The sequence below is a fragment of the Stenella coeruleoalba genome, assembly GCF_951394435.1.
Source record: "Stenella coeruleoalba genome assembly, chromosome: 3".
In the NCBI taxonomy this organism is placed as follows: Eukaryota; Metazoa; Chordata; class Mammalia; order Artiodactyla; family Delphinidae; genus Stenella; species Stenella coeruleoalba.
The window spans coordinates 65716345-65736502 of NC_137148.1; the positions used below are offsets into that span (position 1 = coordinate 65716345).

Sequence of the window (20158 nt, forward strand, 5' to 3'; positions counted from 1 at the left end):
TCTGGGCCTCTTTATCCAGTGACATTAGAAAAGACCAGATTTCTCAGGTAAAGTTTCCCTATTCCAAGAGCTTGGGGACAAAAGACTTGATTTCCGATTTAGTAGAGGATATACACCAATAGCCTTAAATAAAGCTGGACTAAGGCTATTTTGTTTGGCACATTAGGGTGTTTTCCAGCACCAATAACCAATTCTCCAGTTCTCCAATACCAACTAGGTGTCCAAAAATTCAATTTAATTCTTACACTGCCTACCTGGAGTTAGTGTCAGTTTTCATAGGTTAAAGGGTTCAGTCCCACAAGACTGCCTTCACTTCAGATGCCAGTTGCAAGTCCCGGGTCATCCATACTTCTGACCTGCCATAAATTGGGGTTTCCCATGACCATCTCCTCAGGTTTGATAATTTACTAGAATGGCTTACAGAACTCAGGAAAACACTAAAACACTTTACTTTTATTTACTGGTTCAGTAAAAAAGATACGACTGAGGAACAGCTGGAAGAGATGCATAGGACAAGGTATAGGTTAGGGTGCAGAGCTTCAGTGCATTGACTGGGCAAGCTGCTCTCCCAGTACTTTGATATGTTCACCAACCCAGAAGCACCCCTCCCCCAATTTCTTTGTTCCAGAGTTTTAATAGAGCTCAATCTCCAGCTCCACACCCCTCTCTGGAGTTGAGGTGGGGGTGAGGCTGAAAGTGCCAACCCTTTAATCTTTTGGCCTTTCTGGTGACCAGCCACATCCTGAGGCTATCTAGTGACCCCACCCTAAGTCCACTCATTAGCATAAGCACTGGTATGATTGAAAGGGGCTCTTCATGAAAAACAAAAGACACTCCTGGTGTTAGGACTTGTACTCTTCTAAATTGTACAAGGCTTGATTTAAATTTTAGCGGTACAAAGTTTCAATTCAATTTGAGAATGCATCACATAAGGGGACTCAGAATTGAATCTTTTCTTTGATCTTGGAATCTCCTCCCACTAGAGTTATCCACAGTATGTTCAGGGATGTGCTTGAAAATGACTCAGACTCAGCAATTACAGCATGGGAGATAAGTATGTAATTATTCGTCCAGTTAGGTATGTTAAGTAATCATGTGCCATTTATAACTTAGTATTATTTGAACCATGTGAAATTGCCATTTTTTTATAGGTTAAAAAATGTGCAATTTCATATGGTTCCTAATATTTTTGTTTGCCTGAATTAGGTAGGGTCACCAATTGAGGATATGTTGTAGGTTTTTTTTTCAGGGTTAACTCTCATTTGTACCCCAGTCTTACCATTCATCCCCTTGTTTGCCATTAGAAAATAGGCAGATAAATGGGTGTAGTTTTAAGTAAATGGTGGATTTGTGAGTGGGGGAAACGTATAGTACAAGTCTTGTTTCTTTTCCATGCAAGTGCTTTTAGTTACATTTCAGTTCTGAGCAGCACATTTTTCTAGTAGAAAAGGCTTGAATCTTTTGATCTTTTTGATCAGGCCACCCAAGATGTCTATTCTCTTGATTTGTACATCCCCTGCTTAACCAGTGCCTGCTTCACCTACACCCTCCTCACAGGACTAACCTTCTTACATACGTGCCCCTGCCCCAGCTAGTGATTGTTTACATCAAGGGGCAGTGAGGGGCCGGTGCCCCTCTGCTAGTTTCCCTGGTAGTTGAGGAGCCCACCTGATGTCAGTTTCCCCTATAACTGGGAACCTCCCCCTTCCCACCCCCCTGGAGCGAAGCCTGCCATCACATCCTACCTGCTGTCTGCCACACTTGGTGAGGTGTTGCTCCAGGATCTTGCTTCAGACATGTAAGCTCCCCTTATACATTAAACCACTCATGTCTCTGTTACTGACTCCAGGCTCTGTCTTCGGTCTTGAAGCTGGGCAAGTACAGGCCTTGCAGGCCTGCATGGTGTAGCCCAACAACTGTGTGTAAGCTTAACTGATGGTGTTTCATAGGAACCTCTTCACTCTTTCTGAAATTAAAATATGAGAGAGGGTCAAAGTTTTGAGGCTTAAGAAATCATAATTGTTAAATTCTTAATGAAAAGATACTGTTGCTTAAGCTAATACTATATTTGAGGTACTATCTTACTTCTTCATTTCTGTTAAGTGTCTTTCTCATATGAAACTGCAATCAGAATGGAAGTATTGTCATGAACATTTAGAAAGTTTCCAAAATGTTAAGTATACTCTCATTCTTTCTGCCAAGGTTGTTTGTAATCAAGAGTGTCCATTTGATGAATATAAAGGAAATCATAGTCTTGGAACTTTGAGTCCAATTCTAGGTGTTAGATTTTATGTGGGAAATTTATTCAGGCCATTTTATTGTTTTTTAATACTCACTTCATTGGGTAAGAGAAAAGAAAGGAGAGGAAGTGGAATTTGAACGAATCACTGAAACTAATGATTATTAATGGTGTTTGTAAAAGATAAGCAGAGGAAATGAACAGTAATATATTTGGAATGCCAGCAGCTGGCATTCCATACTCATAAGAGATAATTGAGAATAGTCTGTAACCATGGCAAAGATACTTTAGGTTTAGACTTATTTTATTGTTCTAATGCTTTATTCCTGAAGCATCAGATTGTTTATTTAATGTCTTCCTTGAATATCAGCTGTATATTACAAGTGTTTGAACAAGATTATACCAACAGTCTTAATTATATTTTGCTCTTACTTAGGTTAACCAACCATCCTAGTTTGCCTGGGGTTGTTGAGAGATTTCCTAGGACATGGGACTTTCAGTGTTAAAACCGGGAAAATCTCAGGCAAGCCTGGACAGATGGTCACCTTACTTTCATTTCAAATTTAATCGAATGGAGAAAATCCTGACATAATTAGAAAGGTATTTAAGAATCCTGTAAATTCTTTACCCTTAAAGTTTAGAAAATTCTAACTTGAAAACATTATTTCAGGAAAGCATTTCTTCTATAGAAGGTTAGTTTTGTTTTAATTGCTTTGGAAATTTAAAGGTAAATTGATTTTATGGTCATTTTTCAAAAAGACCTTAATTTACCCTTTGGTCACATAGATAACAACCAGCAAATCGACATGCTATTAATAATGAAAATGCTAGGAATAAATTATTAATTAAAAAATACTCAGTGTGGGAATTCTGATAAGATAAACAGGAATTGTCACTGCTTTTAAAGAAGTTCTGAACAAATAAAATAGTCTTCTTTTCTGAAATTGTTACGTGATGTTTGTCTTTAAGTAGCCCAGTCAGTGGCTGTTGTATAAACCTTTCTTTCCTTTTTATATATCCTTGAATTTTTGTAACATGATAAACTTTAAAAAAATTTATCACCACACTTTTGGTTTACAATTTATATTTTTTTCTTTTCCTCATTTTTAAAAAAAGGAAGGTCAAACAAAATAATGTGATCAGGAATCTAATTACAGACTATTAACAGCATGTGCTGTGTGCTAATCTTTATTCTGAACTCACTTTAGTTATCAGCCTACTTTTCTCAACAAGGGGGCACTTAAGTTAATTGCTTCATTAGAAACATGCTTTTAGCCCTTTCTGATCCATAAGTAGGACTCCTTGGCAGAGCTGCAGAAGTTTGAACACCTGCAGCCCAAGCAGCTTGAAAGGAAGCCATAACTCACTATAAAGGAAAATAAAAGAAGCTCAAGTTCAAAATGGTGTTATCAATGATACAGTGTTGTCACTAACTTGAGCTGACCTAAGAGAATTGGCTTCTGCATTGCTTCTTATCAGCATCCAAAAGGGCATACAAAATTCTTTGTAAACTAATTTAAAAAGTGTCTTGTTTATTCAGAAGCAACTGTGAATGGTATTTGTTCAGAGTCTAGATCACATCAGCCAACAACTTATTTCTCTTCTAAGAGAGAAGCCAAGTATCAAAGACACAAAGTACTAAAGATAAGCTTCTCAATTCTCAACTGTTCTGAGCTCTCAATAAAGCTACTGATGTACAAATTGGGGTGGGACCCAACTGTTTCCACCTGCAGGCTTGTCTTAGATCCTTGGCTCTGGCTGGGAGAGGTGCTGATACTAGTCTGACCTTTAGTGCCCTTAGAAAACAAAACACAGGCTTTCTTATGGCCCTAATCAATCATTCCTTCTGAAAATTCCATCCCCTTTCTTCAAGTACTAGTCTTGGGGCAAAAAACCCATGGCTGACTATTCCCATTTACAGTGCTGGTGAAAGCAAAGAGATCCTTGATTCGCTCTTACGGAATCTTAAAAGACATTACAAGTCATCCTTTTTCCTGTTTCTATGGTGGAGTCTTAGATGTTTTGTATTTGATATTTAATGAGAGGGTGACCTCAGTAAGTAAAAGAATGAAGTGCTTTCAAAACTGGTTCAAATAGTATATTATCAGGAAATTAAGACTCAGTTGATATAAAAAAAACATTTATAAGGCTATTGAGGCATAAAATACTTATAGGATACTGAGTTGTCACATTTGAGCTATTAATATGTTAAGTCCCTAAGCGTGGCCCACAGGTAGCATCCAAAATTTCAAATCTGAGTTAACTAGAATAGAATCTTTAAAATAAAATCGTTTAGTTTCTGTGATGAGTATCTAGAGTTAATCAGAAAATTGGAAAATATTTGAAACATGAATAATTCAAAGATGTTAGAACTAATCTGACCCCTAAATGTCTTTTTTAACATTATTATGATTAAAGCCTTTTATATCATTGTGAAAGTAGGATTTACTGATAGGCATCTGGAATATTGAATTTCAAATTAACTTGTTTCTATAATTAGAAATTTGTCACTTGTTTCAAACGTGCGAAGAAATAACAGTGAAACCAATTGCTGTTTTAGAGTAATTCTAAGTTTCATTAATGCTAAAAATAGCCAGGGTTCTTCCGCCACATTTAAGAAAAAATAATCTGTGTAAGTGTGTGTGTATCTTTGTGTGTGCATATAAATTCTATACAGGCAAAAAACTTCATCAGTAGTTTCCATTACCTTCTTCCCTCCCAGAATTGTGGTTTTGGGCCCCTTAGAATTATGTAAGCCTCTAAGTATGTCTTTTTCAATGATTGGCATAGAAAAACAGTAACACATATTTTCCAGTAATTTTCGAATTTAAGAATTGCAGACCATGTGGATAATTTACTGCATGTTAAGTGTATTGACTAATTGATCTAAAGAAAATATTTACAAGTGGATGAAGCATTTCAGAATTAAGTACATCTAGGCAAAGAAGACCTCAATGTAGGAAAAATTTTTGATTAAGTGAAATATTTAAAAATAATTATATTTTTTCAGTAATTATGATGTAAAATCTACAAATTTCATATTTAAAAACTATTAATATAATTGATGTGGCTACAAGTATGGTTATTTTATAACTGTCTTTTTCTTCTGGGAAGAAGAATAATTTTCTGAGTAAACGTTAGGTAGATATTAGAATTATTGCTAACTTACCAATTTAGAGGTATCTTACACTGTTTTTTGTTTTTGGAATTTTGGAATTTTATTTTATTTATTTTTTTATACAGCAGGTTCTTATTAGTTGTCCATTTTATACATTTTAGTGTATACATGTCAGTCCCAATCTGCCAGTTCATCACACCCCCACCCCCACCCCCACCCCACGCTGCTTTCCCCCTTTCGTGTCCATACATTTGTGCTCTACATCTGTGTCTCAGTTTTTGCCCTGCAAACCCGTGCATCTGTACCATTTTTCGAGTTTCCACATATAGGCGTTAATATACGATATTTTTTTCTCTTTCTGACTTACTTCACTCTGTATGACAGTCTCTAGATTCATCCACGTCTCTACAAATAACCCAATTTCGTTCCTTTTTATGGCTGAGTAATATTCCATTGTATATATGTACCACATCTTCTTTATCCATTCATCTGTCGATGGGCATTTAGGTTACTACCATGACCTAGCTATTGTAAATAGTGCTGCAGTGAACATTGGGATGCACGTGTCTTTTTGAATTATGGTTTTTTCTGGGTATATGCCCAGTAGCAGGATTGCTGGGTCATATGGTAATTCTATTTTTAGGTTTTTAAGGAACCTCCATACTGTTCTCCATAGTGGCTCTATCAATTTACATTCCCATCAACAGTGCAACAGGGTTCCCTTTTCTCCACACCCTCTCCAGCATTTGTTGTTTGTAGATTTTCTGATCATGCCCATTCTAACTGGTGTGAGGTGATACCTCCTTGTAGTTTTGATTTGCATTTCTCTAATAATTAGTGATGTTGAGAAGCTTTTCATGTGCTTCCTGGCCATCTGTATGTCTTCTTTTGAGAAATGTCTATTTAGGTCTTCTGCACATTTTTGGATTGGGTTTGTGTTTTTAATATTGAGCTGCATGAGCTGTTTATATATTTTGGAGATTAATCCTTTGTCCATTGATTCATTTGCAAATATTTTCTCCCATTCTGAGGGTTGTCTTTTCGTCTTGTTTATAGTTTGCTTTGCTGTGCAAAAGCTTTGACGTTTCATTAGGTCCCATTTGTTTATTTTTGTTTTTATTTCCATTACTCTAGGAAGTGGGTCAAAAAAGATCTTGCTGTGATTTATGTCAAAGAGTGTTCTTCCTATCTTTTCCTCTAAGAGTTTTATAGTGTCTGGTCTTACATTTAGGTCTCGAATCCATTTCCTTTTTTTTTTTTTTTTTTGGGTTACGTGGGCCTCTCACTGTCGTGGCCTCTCCTGTTGTGGAGCACAGGCTCCGGACGTGCAGGCTCAGTGGCCATGGATCATGGGCCTAGCCACTCCGCAGCATGTGGGATCTTCCCGGACCGGGGCACGAACCCGTGTCCCCTGCATCGGCAGGCAGACTCTCAACCACTGCGCCACAAGGGAAGCCCTCGAATCCATTTTGAGTTTATTTTTGTGTATGGTGTTAGGGAGTGTTCTAATTTCATGCTTTTACATGCAGCTGTCCAGTTTTCCCAGCACCACTCATTGAAGAGACTGTCTTTTCTCCATTGTATATCCTTGCCTCCTTTGTCATAGATTAGTTGATCATAGGTGCATGGGTTTATCTCTGGGCTTTCTATCTTGTTCTATTGATCTCTATTTCTGTTTTTGTGCCAGTACCATATTGTCTTGATTACTGTAGCTTTGTAGTGTAGTCTGAAGCCAGGGAGTCTGATTCCTCCTGCTCTGTTTCTTCCCCTCAAGACTGCTTTGGCTATTCGGGGTCTTTTGTGTCTCCATACAAATTTGAAGATTTTTTTTCTAGTTCTGTAAAAATGCTATTGGTAATTTGATGGGGATTGCATTGAATCTGTAGATTGCTTTGGGCAGTATAGTCATTTTCACAATATTGATTCTTCCAATCCAAGAACATGGTATATCTCTCCATCTGTTTGTATCATCTTTAATTTCTTTCATCAGTGTCTTATAGTTTTCTGCATACAGGTCTTTTGTCTCCCTAGGTAGGTTTATTCCTAGGTATTTTATTCTTTTTGTTGCAGTGGTAAATGGGAATGTTTCCTCAATTTCTCTTTCAGATTTTTCGTCATTAGTGTATAGGAGTGCAAGAGATTTCTGTGCATTAATTTTGTATCCTGTAACTTTACCAAATTCATTGATTAGCTCTAGTAGTTTTCTGGTGGCATCTGTAGGTTTCTCTATGTATCATGTCATATGCAAACAGTGACAGTATTACTTCTTCTTTTCCAATTTTTATTCCTTTTATTTCTTTTTCTTCTCTGAATGCCATGGCTAGGACTTCCAAAACTATGTTGAATAATAGTGGCAAGAGTAGACATCCTTGTCTTGTTACTCATCTTCGAGGAAATGCTTTCAGTTTTTCACCATTGACAATGATATTTGCTGTGGGTTTGTCGTATACAACCTTTATTATGTTGAGGTAGGTTCCCTCTGTTTCCACTTTCTGGAGAGTTTTTATCATAAATGGGTGTTGAATTCTTTTGAAAGCTTTTTCTGCATCTATTGAGATGATCATATGGTTTTTCTTCTTCAATTTGTTAATATGGTGTATCACTTTGATTGACTTGCGTCTGTTGAAGAATCCTTGCATCCCTGGGATAAATCCCACTTGATCATGGTGTATGATCCTTTTAATGTGTTGGTGGATTCTGTTTGCTAGTATTTTGTTGAGGATCTTTGCATCTATGTTCATCATTGATATTGGTCTATAATTTTCTCTTTTTTGTGATACCTTTGTCTGGTTTTGGTATCAGAGTGATGTTGGCCTCATAGAATGAATTTGGGAGTGTTCCTTCCTCTGCAATATTTTGGAAGAGTTTGAGAAGGATTGGTGTTAGCTCTTCTCTAAATGTTTGATAGAATTCACCTGTGAAGCCATCTGGTCCTGGACTTTTGTTTGTTGGAAGATTTTTAATCACAGTTTCAATTTCATTACTTGTGATTGGTCTGTTCATATTTTGTATTTCTTCCTGGTTCAGACTTCGAAGGTTATACCTTTCTAAGAATTTGCCCATTTCTTCCAGGTTGTCCATTTTATTGGCATAGAGTTGCTTGTAGTAGTCTCTTAGGATGCTTTGTATTTCTGTGGTGTCTATTGTAACTTCTCCTTTTTCATTTCTAATTTTATTGATTTGAGTCCTCTCCCTCTTTTTCTTGATGAGTCTGGCTAATGGCTTATCAATTTTGTTTATCTTCTCAAAGAACCAGCTTTTAATTGTATTGATCTTTGCTATTGTTTCTATTTATTTATTTCTGCTCTTACCTTTATGATTTCTTTCCTTATGCTAACTGGGTTTTGTGTGTTGTTTCTCTAGTTCCTTTAGGTGTAAGGTTAGATTATTTAAGATTCTTCTTGTTTCTTGAGGTAGGCTTGTATTGCTATAAACTTCCCTCTTAGAACTGCTTTTGCTGCATCCCATAGGTTTTGGATCATCGTGTTTTCATTGTCATTTATCTCTAGGTATGTTTTAATTTCCTCTTTGATTTCTTCAGTGATCTCTTGGTTATTTAGTAACGTATTGTTTAGCCTCCATATGTTTGTGTCTTTTACGTTTTTTTTCCCCTGTAATTGATTTCTAATCTCATAGCATTGTGGTCAGAAGAGATGCTTGATATGATTTCAGTTTTCTTAAATTTACTGAGGCTTGATTTGTGACCCAAGATGTGATCTATCCTGGAGAATGTTCCGTGTGTACTTGAGAAGAAAGTGTAATCTGTTGTTTTTGGATGGAATGTCCTATAAATATCAATGAAATCTATCTGGTCTGTTGTGTCATTTAAACCTTGTGTTTCCTTATTAATTTTCTGTTTGGGTGATCTGTCCATTGTTGTAAGTGAGGTGTTAAAGTCCCCCACTATTACTGTGTTACTGTTGATTTCCTATTTTATAGATGTTAGCAGTTGCCTTATATATTGAGGTGCTCCTATGTTGGGTGCATATATTTTTATAATTGTTATATCTTCTTCTTGGATTGATCCCTTGATCTTTATGTAGTGTCCTTCCTTGTCTCTTGTAACATTCTTTATTTTAAAGTCTATTTTATCTGATATGAGTTTTGCTACTCCAGCTTTCTTTGATTTCCATTTGCATGGAATATCATTTTCCATCCCCTCACTTTCAGTCTGTATGTGTCCCTAGATCTGAAGTGGGTCTCTTGTAGACAGCATATAGATGGGTCTTGTTTTTGTATCCATTCAGCGAGCCTGTTTCTTTTGGTTTGAGCATTTAATCCACTCACGTTTAAGGTAATTATCGATATGTATGTTCCCATTAGCATTTTTCTTAATTGTTTTGGGTTTGTTTTTGTAGGTCCTTTTCTTCTGTTGTGTTTCCCACTTAGAGAAGTTCCTTTTAGCATTTGTTGTAGAGCTGATTTGGCAGTGCTGAATTTTCTTAGCTTTTGCTTGTCTGTAAAGCTTTTGATTTCTCCATTGAATCTGAATGAGATCCTTGCCGGGTAGAGTAATCTTGGTTGTAGATTCTTCCCTTTCATCACTTTAAGTGTATCATGCCACTCCCTTCTGGCTTGTAGAGTTTCTGCTGAGAAATCAGCTCTTAACCTTATGGGAGTTCCCTTGTATGTTATTTGTCGTTTTTCCCTTGCTGCTTTTAATAATTTTTCTTTGTCTTTAATTTTTGCCAGTTTGATTACTATGTGTCTTGGCATGTTTCTCCTTGGGTTTATCCTGTATGGGACTCTATGCACTTCCTGGACTTGGGTGGCTATTTCCTTTCCCATGTTAGGGAAGTTTTCGACTATAATCTCTTCAGATATTTTCTCGGGCCCTTTCTCTCTCTCTTCTCCTTCTGGGACCCCTATAATGTGAATGTTGTTGCATTTAATGTTGTCCCAGAGGTCTCTTAGGCTGTCTTCATTTCTTTTCATTCTTCTTTCTTTATTCTATTCTGCAGCAGTGAATTCCACCATTCTGTCTTCCAGGTCACTTATCCGTTCTTCTGCCTCAGTTATTCTAATATTGATTCCTTCTAGTGTAGTTTTCATTTCAGTTATTGTATTGTTGATCTCTGTTTTTTTGTTTTTTAATTCTTCTCGATCTTTGTTAAACATTTCTTGCATCTTCTCGATCTTTGCCTCCATTCTTTTTCCGAGGTCCTGGCTCATCTTCACCATCATTGTTCTGAATTCTTTTTCTGGATGGTTGCCTATCTCTACTTCATTTAGTTGTTTTTCTTGGGTTTTATATTTTTCCTTCATGCAGTACAAATCTGTCTGACTGTTCATGTTGTCTATGTTTCTGTGAATGTGGTTTTTGTTCCACATGCTGCAGGATTGTGGTTCTTCTTGCTTCTGCTCTCTGCCCTCTGGTGGATGAGGCTATCTAAGAAGCTTGTGCAAGTTTACTGATGGGAGGGACTGGTGGTAGGTAGAGCTGGCTGTTGCTCAGGTGGGCAGTGCTCAGTAAGACTTTAATCCACTTGTCTGCTGATAGGTGGGGCTGGGTTCCCTTCCTGTTGGTTGTTTGGCCTGGGGCGACCCAACACTGGAGCCTACCTGGGCTCTCTGGTGGGGCTAATGGCAGACTCTGGGAGGTCTCATGCCAAGGAGTACTTCCCAGAACTTCTGCTGCCAGTGTCCTTGTCCTCACGGTAGGACACAGCCACGCCCTGCCTCTGCAGGAGACTTTCCAACACTAGCAGGTAGGTCTGTTTCAATCTCCTGTGGGGTCACTGCTCCTTCCCCTGCACCCCGATGCGCACACTACTTTGTGTGTGCCCTCCAAGAGTGGAGTCTCTGTTTCCCCCAGTCCTGTCAAAGTCCTGCAATCAAATCCCACCTGCCTTCAAAGTCTGATTCTCTAGGAATTCCTCCTCCCATTGCTGGACCCCCAGGTTGGGAAGCCTGACATGGGGCTCAGAACCTTCATTCCAGTGGGTGGACTTCTGTGGTAAAAGTGTTCTCCAGTTTGTGAGTCATCTACCCAGCAGTTATTGGATTTGATTTTATTGTGATTGTGCCCCTCCTACCTTCTCACTGTGGCTTTTCCTTTGTCTTTGGTTGTGTGGTATCTTTTTTGGTGAATTCCAGTGTCTTCCTGTCGATGATTGTTCAGCATTTAGTTGTGATTCTGGTGCTCTCGCAAGAGGCAGTAAGAGCATGTCCTTCTACTCCACCATCTTGAAGCAATCTCATTACACTGTTAATTTTAGATTTTTTTCTATCATTCTGGAAGTTTCTCTGCTTCCTTGTGCTTTTTTCTGTAAGATAGTACAGCTCTAGCCTTCTATAATTAAGCATGCCTCTCATCCCCCAGAAGATAGAGAAGTTAGTTTTGTTTTGTGAAGAGTTCTGACAGAATGAGTTGTTTTGATTTTCATATTCATTCGTTAATTGAGAAAAATATGATGCTTTATTTAGGAGAACATAATAGTTTTAAATTGAGAAAGCAAATTAAAATGATTTAAAAATTTGGCTTTTATTAAAACTTATTAGTTATCAATGAAATGTCAATTAATAATTTACCTTTGGATTGTCACAACATAGTATTTATATTGGTCATAAAAATTTGAGGCAATTTTATACTCTTACCTTTTTTAGGGTCACCTAGTAAGAGATTCATGCTATGTGATTAAAGAATAATTCTCTCTAGTTTTTCATCTTTGAAATGTGTGCTTTGTTCCTCATTTTGACTTTTTATAATGTTTTTTCTTTGCATATTTGTAATTTTTAGGGTATTCCTTTAGTTTTGTTAGCATCTATAGCTTAAGTATCTCTTAATGAAGTGTACATGGGCAAAGGATATTCCAGTATTAGAAAAAATATAGTTTTTTGCTTTGAACTAAATAGTATGTGGCATATCGTAGTCTGGTAAGTTTGAGGTCAATCTGGGCAAGATTCTAGAGTGAATTACTGGAAGAATAGTTTTCGAATTAATAGGAAAATAACTTGTAATCAGTAGAAATGAGAGTGGGATCACTAAGAAAAATGTCTGTCTTAATTTCTTTCCCCTCCCCTCCCCTCCTCTTCTTTTCTTTTCTTTTCTTTTCTGTACGAGGGCCTCTCACTGTTGTGGCCTCTCCCGTTGCGGAGCACAGGCTCTGGACGCACAGGCTCAGCAGCCATGGCTTACGGGCCCAGCCGCTCCGTGGCATGTGGGATCTTCCCGCACCGGGGCACGAACCGATGTCCCCTGCATGGGCAGGCGGACTCTGAACCACTGCGCCACCAGGGAAGCCCCTTCTTTTCTTTTTTTTAATAGCACTCCTAGACTTGCAGAGTAAGTAGGTTTTACGAAGGACCATCTTGATATCCTTGTGACTTAAATGGAGGTGTCAGCAGTACACCCGCCTAGTAGTAGTGATTGATGTCTAAGAGAGGCTTGTTTCTAATGGCAAGCCACAGAAGTTTATGCTTGAGCTTGTTCTGCTCAACATTTTACATAAATGATTTTAATACTCAGAAGCAAGGTTTATTAAACTTTTAAATGGCAGGGTCAGCAAGAGATTATAAATGTGCTGGATCACAGTAACAGAATCACTATTCAGTGTAACCTTGACAAGCCAAGTGTATAATATTTGAAATTGCACACCTGCAAGGAATGAACAAAACAAAAATTGAACCTTGTACACATATTCGGTCAAATGATTTATGACAAAAGTAACAGCATTGCAGTAGGAAAGGGTAGTCTTTAATAAATAATACTTGGTCAATTTGATATCCATGTGGAAAAAATATATTTTGACCCCTCCTGACAATTGATGTACAAAAATCAATTCCAGATGGATTGTAGATCTAAGTGTGAGAGGTACAATTATAAAGCTCTTAGATAAACGTAGGAGAACATCTTGGTGACCAAAGAGTTCTTAAGTAGTACAGAAAAAGTATAACTATAACACACAGATTTTGATAAATTTTAACTTCATGAAAATTAAGAACTTCTTTTCATCCAAAGTTACCATTATGAGAGTGAAAAGATAACTTACAGAATGGTAGAACTGTACATATATCTGTAAAAGGATTCATAATCCAAAAAGTAAAGAACAAAACAAAAAGAAAATAATATATCAGTAAGAACATCAATAAGAAAAATACAACTGAATAAAAACATTAGCAAGATTTAACAGATACTCCACAAAACAGGATGTTCAAATGCACAATCAAGATATGAAAAGGACTCAGCATCATTAATTATCAGGGAAATGTGAATAAACCATTGTGTAATACTACATACCCACCAAAATGGCTAAAATTAAAAAGATGAGAGTCCGCCTGTCCATGCAGGGGACACGGGTTCGTTTCCCGGTCCAGGAAGATCCCACATGCTGTGGAGCGACTGGGCCCGTGAGCCATGGCCGCTGAGCCTGCGCGTCCGGAGCCTGTGCTCTGCAACGGGAGAGGCCACAACAGTGAGAGGCCCGTGTACCGCAAAAAAAAAAAAAAAAAAAAAGATGAGAAATGTTTGTAAGGATATGGAGTGATCAGAACTGACATACCAAGTGTTTAAATTGGTACAAACCTTTTAGAAAGTTTTTGGTTGTGTACTACTAAAACTGAACATATGCATATCCTCTGGTCCAGAAATTTCACTCATGGTTATGTACTCATAGGTATATGCCCAACAGAAAAGCCTGGATATTGCTAGCATATTTATGGAAGCACTATTTATGCTAGTCAAAACCTGGAAAGTACTCAAATGCCTGTCGAATGGATAAATAAATTGTACTATACCCACATAATGGAATATTATACAACTATGAGCATGATCTACAATTCTAAGAAGCATTTCTGAAACGTAATGTTCCATAAAAGAAGCCAGACACAAAATAAAATGTGCTGTATGATTATATCTACATGAAAGTACAAAGATACTCAAAATTCTAATCTGTTAGGAAAGTGGTTATTTGGGGACACAGTGACTGGAAAAGGGGTGTTGTGAGAATGAGTTCTGGGGTGGTAATGTTCTGATTCCTGATCTAGGTACTGCTTACATGGATTTGCTCAATTATAAAACTTCCAAGTTAGGTTTTAGATATCTGTACTTTTGCCTGGGTATAATACTTCAATATAAAGTTTTAAAAATGCAAAAAGTTTATTAGCCTCAGGCTGTAATAGCTTGATATAATCCATCTCCATTACAGGGTACTTCTATCTCAGTGGACAGAGTGAGTCCTGGGAGCCCCTTTCTTAGAGAAGATGTGATAGATATGGCCAACTCTTGGGTTCTGAGATTTTCTTTTCCAAATCTTTATGCTACTCTCCTTTTTCATTTACACAGTCTTTCTCCAGACAGAGACTAAGAACTTGATCCAATTTATCCTCACTAATTATAATCAGATTCCAGTCCTGCGATTATTCCCAGATCACTCACACAAGTTCTTGTGACTATTTGTCGTAGAGAAAGAGGCTTTGGGGAAAATGTGATCTTCATATTGTTGGAGGTGGTAATTTTTATTCAGCTACACAACTTGGGCAAATCATTTATGAGCCTCTGCTTTTATCTGTAAAAACTGTGAATCAGTATTGAACAGAACTGTGATTTACTGAGTTTGATGGTTGGCTATTATATAGCTTTTTGTTTTACTTGTTTCCTTGGTGCTTTGTATAGCTGAGAGACCAGTACAGAAAGCATCATTATTTGATAGTCACAGTTTCTTGCAAAAATATTTTTTTTCTTTTATAACAGGTGATCAGAAATGGAGAGAAAAGTAAACAGAATCTATCTTGCTTCTGAACCTGATATAATTCATTTTCTACAAGTTGCTTGGGAAAAAACACTAGGATCTGGTTTTGTTATTACACTTACTGATGGTCAGTCAGCATGGACTGGGACAGGTAATGTTAAAAGCAAATTTTTTAAAGAAAAATTTCAATAATGTGCCATTCTTCAGTCCTCAGTGATACTTCAAATTAAAGTGTTTCTTTAATAGATATTGGTTAAAATGAACATGATTGCTTTTACTTGTTATTGCTGTCTGATTTACACACAGATTTGTAATATTAATATTATTTTCTGTAAGTAATATTAATAGAAGGATAGAGAAATAACCATTTGAGTCTTAGTTCTTGGAGTTGGTCAGAGTTTTTAAAATGATCTCTTTATACAAAACATAAATAGTACTTTTTATATGTATCTTTTCTTAGGACCCCAGGGAAATACTGGGAGGCACAGGAAGGTGGATTGGCTGGGCCAAGGCTTGGGAGAGTGGGGTGGTGGTGGTGTTCTTTTTATTTCATATACTTATATTGTTGAATTATTTTCCAGTGAACATGTACTACATTTGTAACAAAATGAAGCAGAACTAATAGCCTAAAACTTTGTAAACCAAAGTTCAAACCCATTTATGGGATTTTGGCTGTTATTTTATGAAATAGACTTTTGCTTTTTTTTATCTTTGGTAATAATCTTTTTAAAGAGGTTAATGACCCTGAAATCATTTATGGAACATTGCAGGTGTAAAGTCAAAATATCTAGAATTATGTTTTACTCATATAGCAAAATTTTGTTGATAATATACTTCTAAAGTGTTTCATTGAAAGATTTAAAAAGCTATTTCTACAGTTATGAAATAGTCATTTCTAGAGTTATGTTGTAAATGATGTTTTAGGTAAAATAATTTTGTCATGTTAATTTATGTGCTATTTGTATCTTCTATCAACTTTTGAAATATTCCCCTAAAATTTATTACTGTAATAATTATTATATCACCTTTTAAAATCACAATACATTGTGAAGTTTTGTTTTCTTCTTGAGTGTTACAAATTCTGTTATACAACGTAGTCAAACTGAATTTGTATTTACAGGGTTTTGGTTTTTATTACTCATTTTTTTATGACAGAGAATGAGGAATGGTAATATAAGTATTACTGTAAAATAAAGAAATTTCAAGGATAATGTTTGTAGTACCTGTTATGGTATCTATTTAAGCTGTAAATTTCTATGTAAGAGAATTCAGTGGTTGGTTGGTTATTGCAGTGCAGGACTGGAGGAAAATTTGTCAGGTTAGCTCTATGTATGCTGGTGAAGGTATACCCAAGTGACAATAACTCTGTTTTGGGGTAAATGGTACACAGGGTTGAAGACCATGGCAGTAGTCTAATGCCAGTTTTCAGGGAGAAAAGAGCAATTCCAACAGCACAGCCCAGGAGGCAGGTCCTAGGTGATGTGGTTGGTTGTATGTAAGGAATTTATAACTTAGATATTTCCAATTAACAAATGGTTTATTCTGTATAACAAGAAGTTGTGGTCAGACGAATGACCTTGAGGTATTTTAAGAACCTTAATTATCAAAGAAAAATATTAAATTTTGATGTAGTCAGTAAACCTCATTCACCAGGACAAAGAACAATAATACGTTGTTTGAACTTTTTTTTATATCATTAAGGACTGGGAAAAGAAAAAGAATACCGTGGTTAAATCTTAATTTAACCAGAAATTTAAGTTAACTTTACATTTATGGAACATTTTGTTTATGTCATACAAAATGTGCTGGCAGTTGTTCTTAATATTGTTAACATGAATATTGTTTCACTAGCCTACATTCATTGAGAGCAAAGTACACATCTGATTTGCCAACCACTGTTCATAAGTATTTCTATCAGTACATAGGACATACATGCCTTGATGGATATTCTCTGAAAGAAAGAATGAAAGGATGCCTGAAATATATAAAATTGGTTAGGAAAAAGAAGAAAGGAAACTACTCATTTTAGAGTTAGCATATATTTTAATGAAAACTCCAGTTTCATATTTACTTGTTGGCGTTGATCATAAATGCAGTATGTTTTACCATTTGTTTTTCAGCTAATGAAATTTAGTGTGACAAAAATGTGATATCAAACTTCTGTATCCCTTGGTGGATTGTTAATCTTTTGGCTTCCTGTACTGAACAAGCTTTCAAACAGAAAATTTTATAGTGCACTGGATCTGGTCATTTATTTTCAAAGATATTGAAGTTTTAAATCTCACAAATGTTTAATGCCTTTTATTACTCACGTGTGAATTTCAGGGACAAAATACGTAATCAAATAATATAACATTGTTTCCATGTTTAGTTGTCTTATACATAAATATAATTTGGTTTGGCACTTTACAGATAGACAATAAGATAATTAAGAAATTGAAACAATTAAATAATTGAAACATGAAAATGAATTTCCTTCCTATACCTCATCCTGTTTTTTGTACAACTTTTTGATTTCTGCAACCTTCAATTTGGATATTTTTTTTTCTCTTTTCATTTGAGTGAAATTAAAAGGATGTGGGGTTCCTTTTAATCTCCCACACACTAAACTCACTGATTTCTTTTCCATTAGCAGTGTTTTATCTAATGAATGTTTTGGGGTCTAATTATCATGTGGTCTATCATCACTTCAACATTATAGAGGATTATATCACAGGGTTAAGTCACAAAGTGGGTTAATGATCGATGACTGTTATTTGACTTTCATAAGAATTGCAGTCAGCGGTAAGAAACTTATATCACCCATCTCTGGGGTAAAGTTCATTGAAGAGTAAATTAAACTTTTTAATGCATTTATTATCAAATAATTATATCCACCTATATTTGTTCTAAACGCTGATATGTTTGGTGACCTATATGGAGATTATGTGACAGAGCTCAGTAGAAAAATGATTTTTAAAGAATGAAGTGGAAAAGTGGGTCCGTGTTATGATGACTTATTACGTCTGTGTGTCTTCTCAGCTCTGACACAAACTTAGGATATGCAGTCTTTTGGTTCATTATACATAAGGATCCAAAGTAAAGAATTTTCTTTCCTTACTTACATCTTCACCTACCCATAAATGGTGTTAAAGTGATGCTTTCTTGGATTCTACCTGTCTGAGAACAATTCCTTGCTTTTTGGTCATGTTGGCCTGCTCACTTTTTATGCCATATTATGTTGCTCATCTGTATCCTTGCTGAATTTTATTATTTTCATGGCTTTTATCCCTGGTCACTGAAGTTTTTAAAGGAGCATTGACTGCTTACAGCTGTGCTTCCTGCAGCACAAAATTCAAAACCGGTGACCAAATTGTTTTTCTAGGATTGAAGTTCTAAATAGGCAGTCAGAATTTCACATTGACTGTTATAGGAAATGTTCAAGTAAATTTTTCTTCTTAAACTAATACCTTTTTTTTTACAAAACATATTTTTTAAAGGAGAGGCACAAATAGAAATAATTTCCTTTCACATGTTTTTTTCCTCTCAAGAATGAAATATTTTGAAACACTAACCAATGCAGCATTCACAGATGGAGTAACATACTAAGAGGGTATCTGAAAGGTTATCTAAGATGTCAGCACTTGAATCAAGGCTCCATAAGGCTGGCATTTTTGTCTAATGGTTGTATCCCTCGTGCCTAGAATAGTGCCTGGCACATAGTAAATGCGCATTAAGCATTTTTGGACTAAATGAATTGAATCAATAAATTCTATTAAATATTTTCAGACAGGCATCTTTTCATTGTAATGAAATTTAGAATACTTTTTACTAGATGTTTTATCAGTAGACATACTTTATTATTTTTTTAATATATTTATTTTATATTGGAGTATAGTTGATTTACAATGTTGTGTTAGTTTCAGGTGTACTACAAAGTGATTCAGTTATACATATACATATATCCATTCTTTTTCAGATTCTTTTCCCATATAGGTTATTACAGAATATTGAGTTCCCTGTGCCATACAGTAGGGCCTTGTTGGTTAGCTATTTTATATATAGTAGTGTGTATATGTTAATCCCAAACTCCTAATTTATCCCCCCCATCCTACCTTTCCCCTTTGGTAACAATAAATTTGTTTTTGAAGTCTGTGAGTCTCTTTCTATTTTGTAAAGAAGTTCATTTGTATATTTATTTTTTTTGCATGTTTTCTTATAAGTTTTTCTATAGTTGCATTAAAGATAGTTTCTACAGATTATTTCCTATTTCTCTGAGAAATAATTTCTCTCTCTAGGTACTTATAACTCTTCAAAATTATCCAAACACAGAATATGAAATTATTCCTCAGATAAGATGCATTTGCCTTCTTACTTTTATGTTTTTTCAGAAGAGCTAATAGGGTATTTGAAAGGTCAATAGATTTGATAGTGGTGATCATCTTAAATATGCATATGCTTCAGAGAGAGAAAAAAATATGTTGAAATATTTTAGAAGCTGTAAAATTACACAAGCATATTTTTATTCTTACCTTTTTTCAAAGGCTGTGTTGAGTCTCATATTTCAATATTAGAATTTATCAAAAACTGATCAGGAAAAATATATGGATGCATTCCTGGACTCTCTTCCTCATTGCCTGTCATGGGGCTTCCAGACCCTTGATAGCACATGGACCAACGTTATGCAAAGCTGTTATATTTTTAGGGATTCTTTAATCAAGATTTTATTGTTTCTATATTATTTCATACCAGTGTGTTTTTTTAATATTATGGAAGTAAATAATTTAGCTAATGTCCCATATCTCTGCTTCACCTCAAACCAGAACAACCAGAGAGATATAAGTATGACCCCAGTTTTACCACTTACCTACTTCATGACCCTAGACCATTACTTGATCTCTCTGAGCCTCACTTTTGTCATTTGTAAAATGAGAATATCTATCTTTCAGTGTTGTAAGGAATAAAATAGATAAATGTAACCTTTAAGTAAAAAAGTATAGAACCGTATGAGTCTTTCATCATTGTGGTATCCTGAGTTGATACAGGAAACCACCCAACCATACGTACATTCCAAATAAATATTAGATTAAATCTTGTAATTTTAAAAGCAAATAAACAGACACATTGCAGCCT

General features: G+C 35.8%; 1 protein-coding gene across 4 annotated transcripts in view; it reads left to right on the forward strand.

The window, feature by feature from the left end:
• XRCC4 (X-ray repair cross complementing 4) overlaps positions 1–20158 on the forward strand; it is a gene marked incomplete at its 3' end in the record, with an annotated part of 262025 nt that overhangs the window by 12033 nt on the left and 229834 nt on the right. For all 4 annotated transcript variants that reach the window (XM_079916017.1, XM_079916016.1, XM_079916019.1 and 1 more), the window contains exon 2: positions 15049–15197. In XM_079916017.1, coding sequence (XP_079772143.1) covers positions 15059–15197 — 139 coding nt within the window. In that variant the 5' untranslated portion in view covers positions 15049–15058. The remainder of the gene's footprint in view (positions 1–15048; positions 15198–20158) is intronic.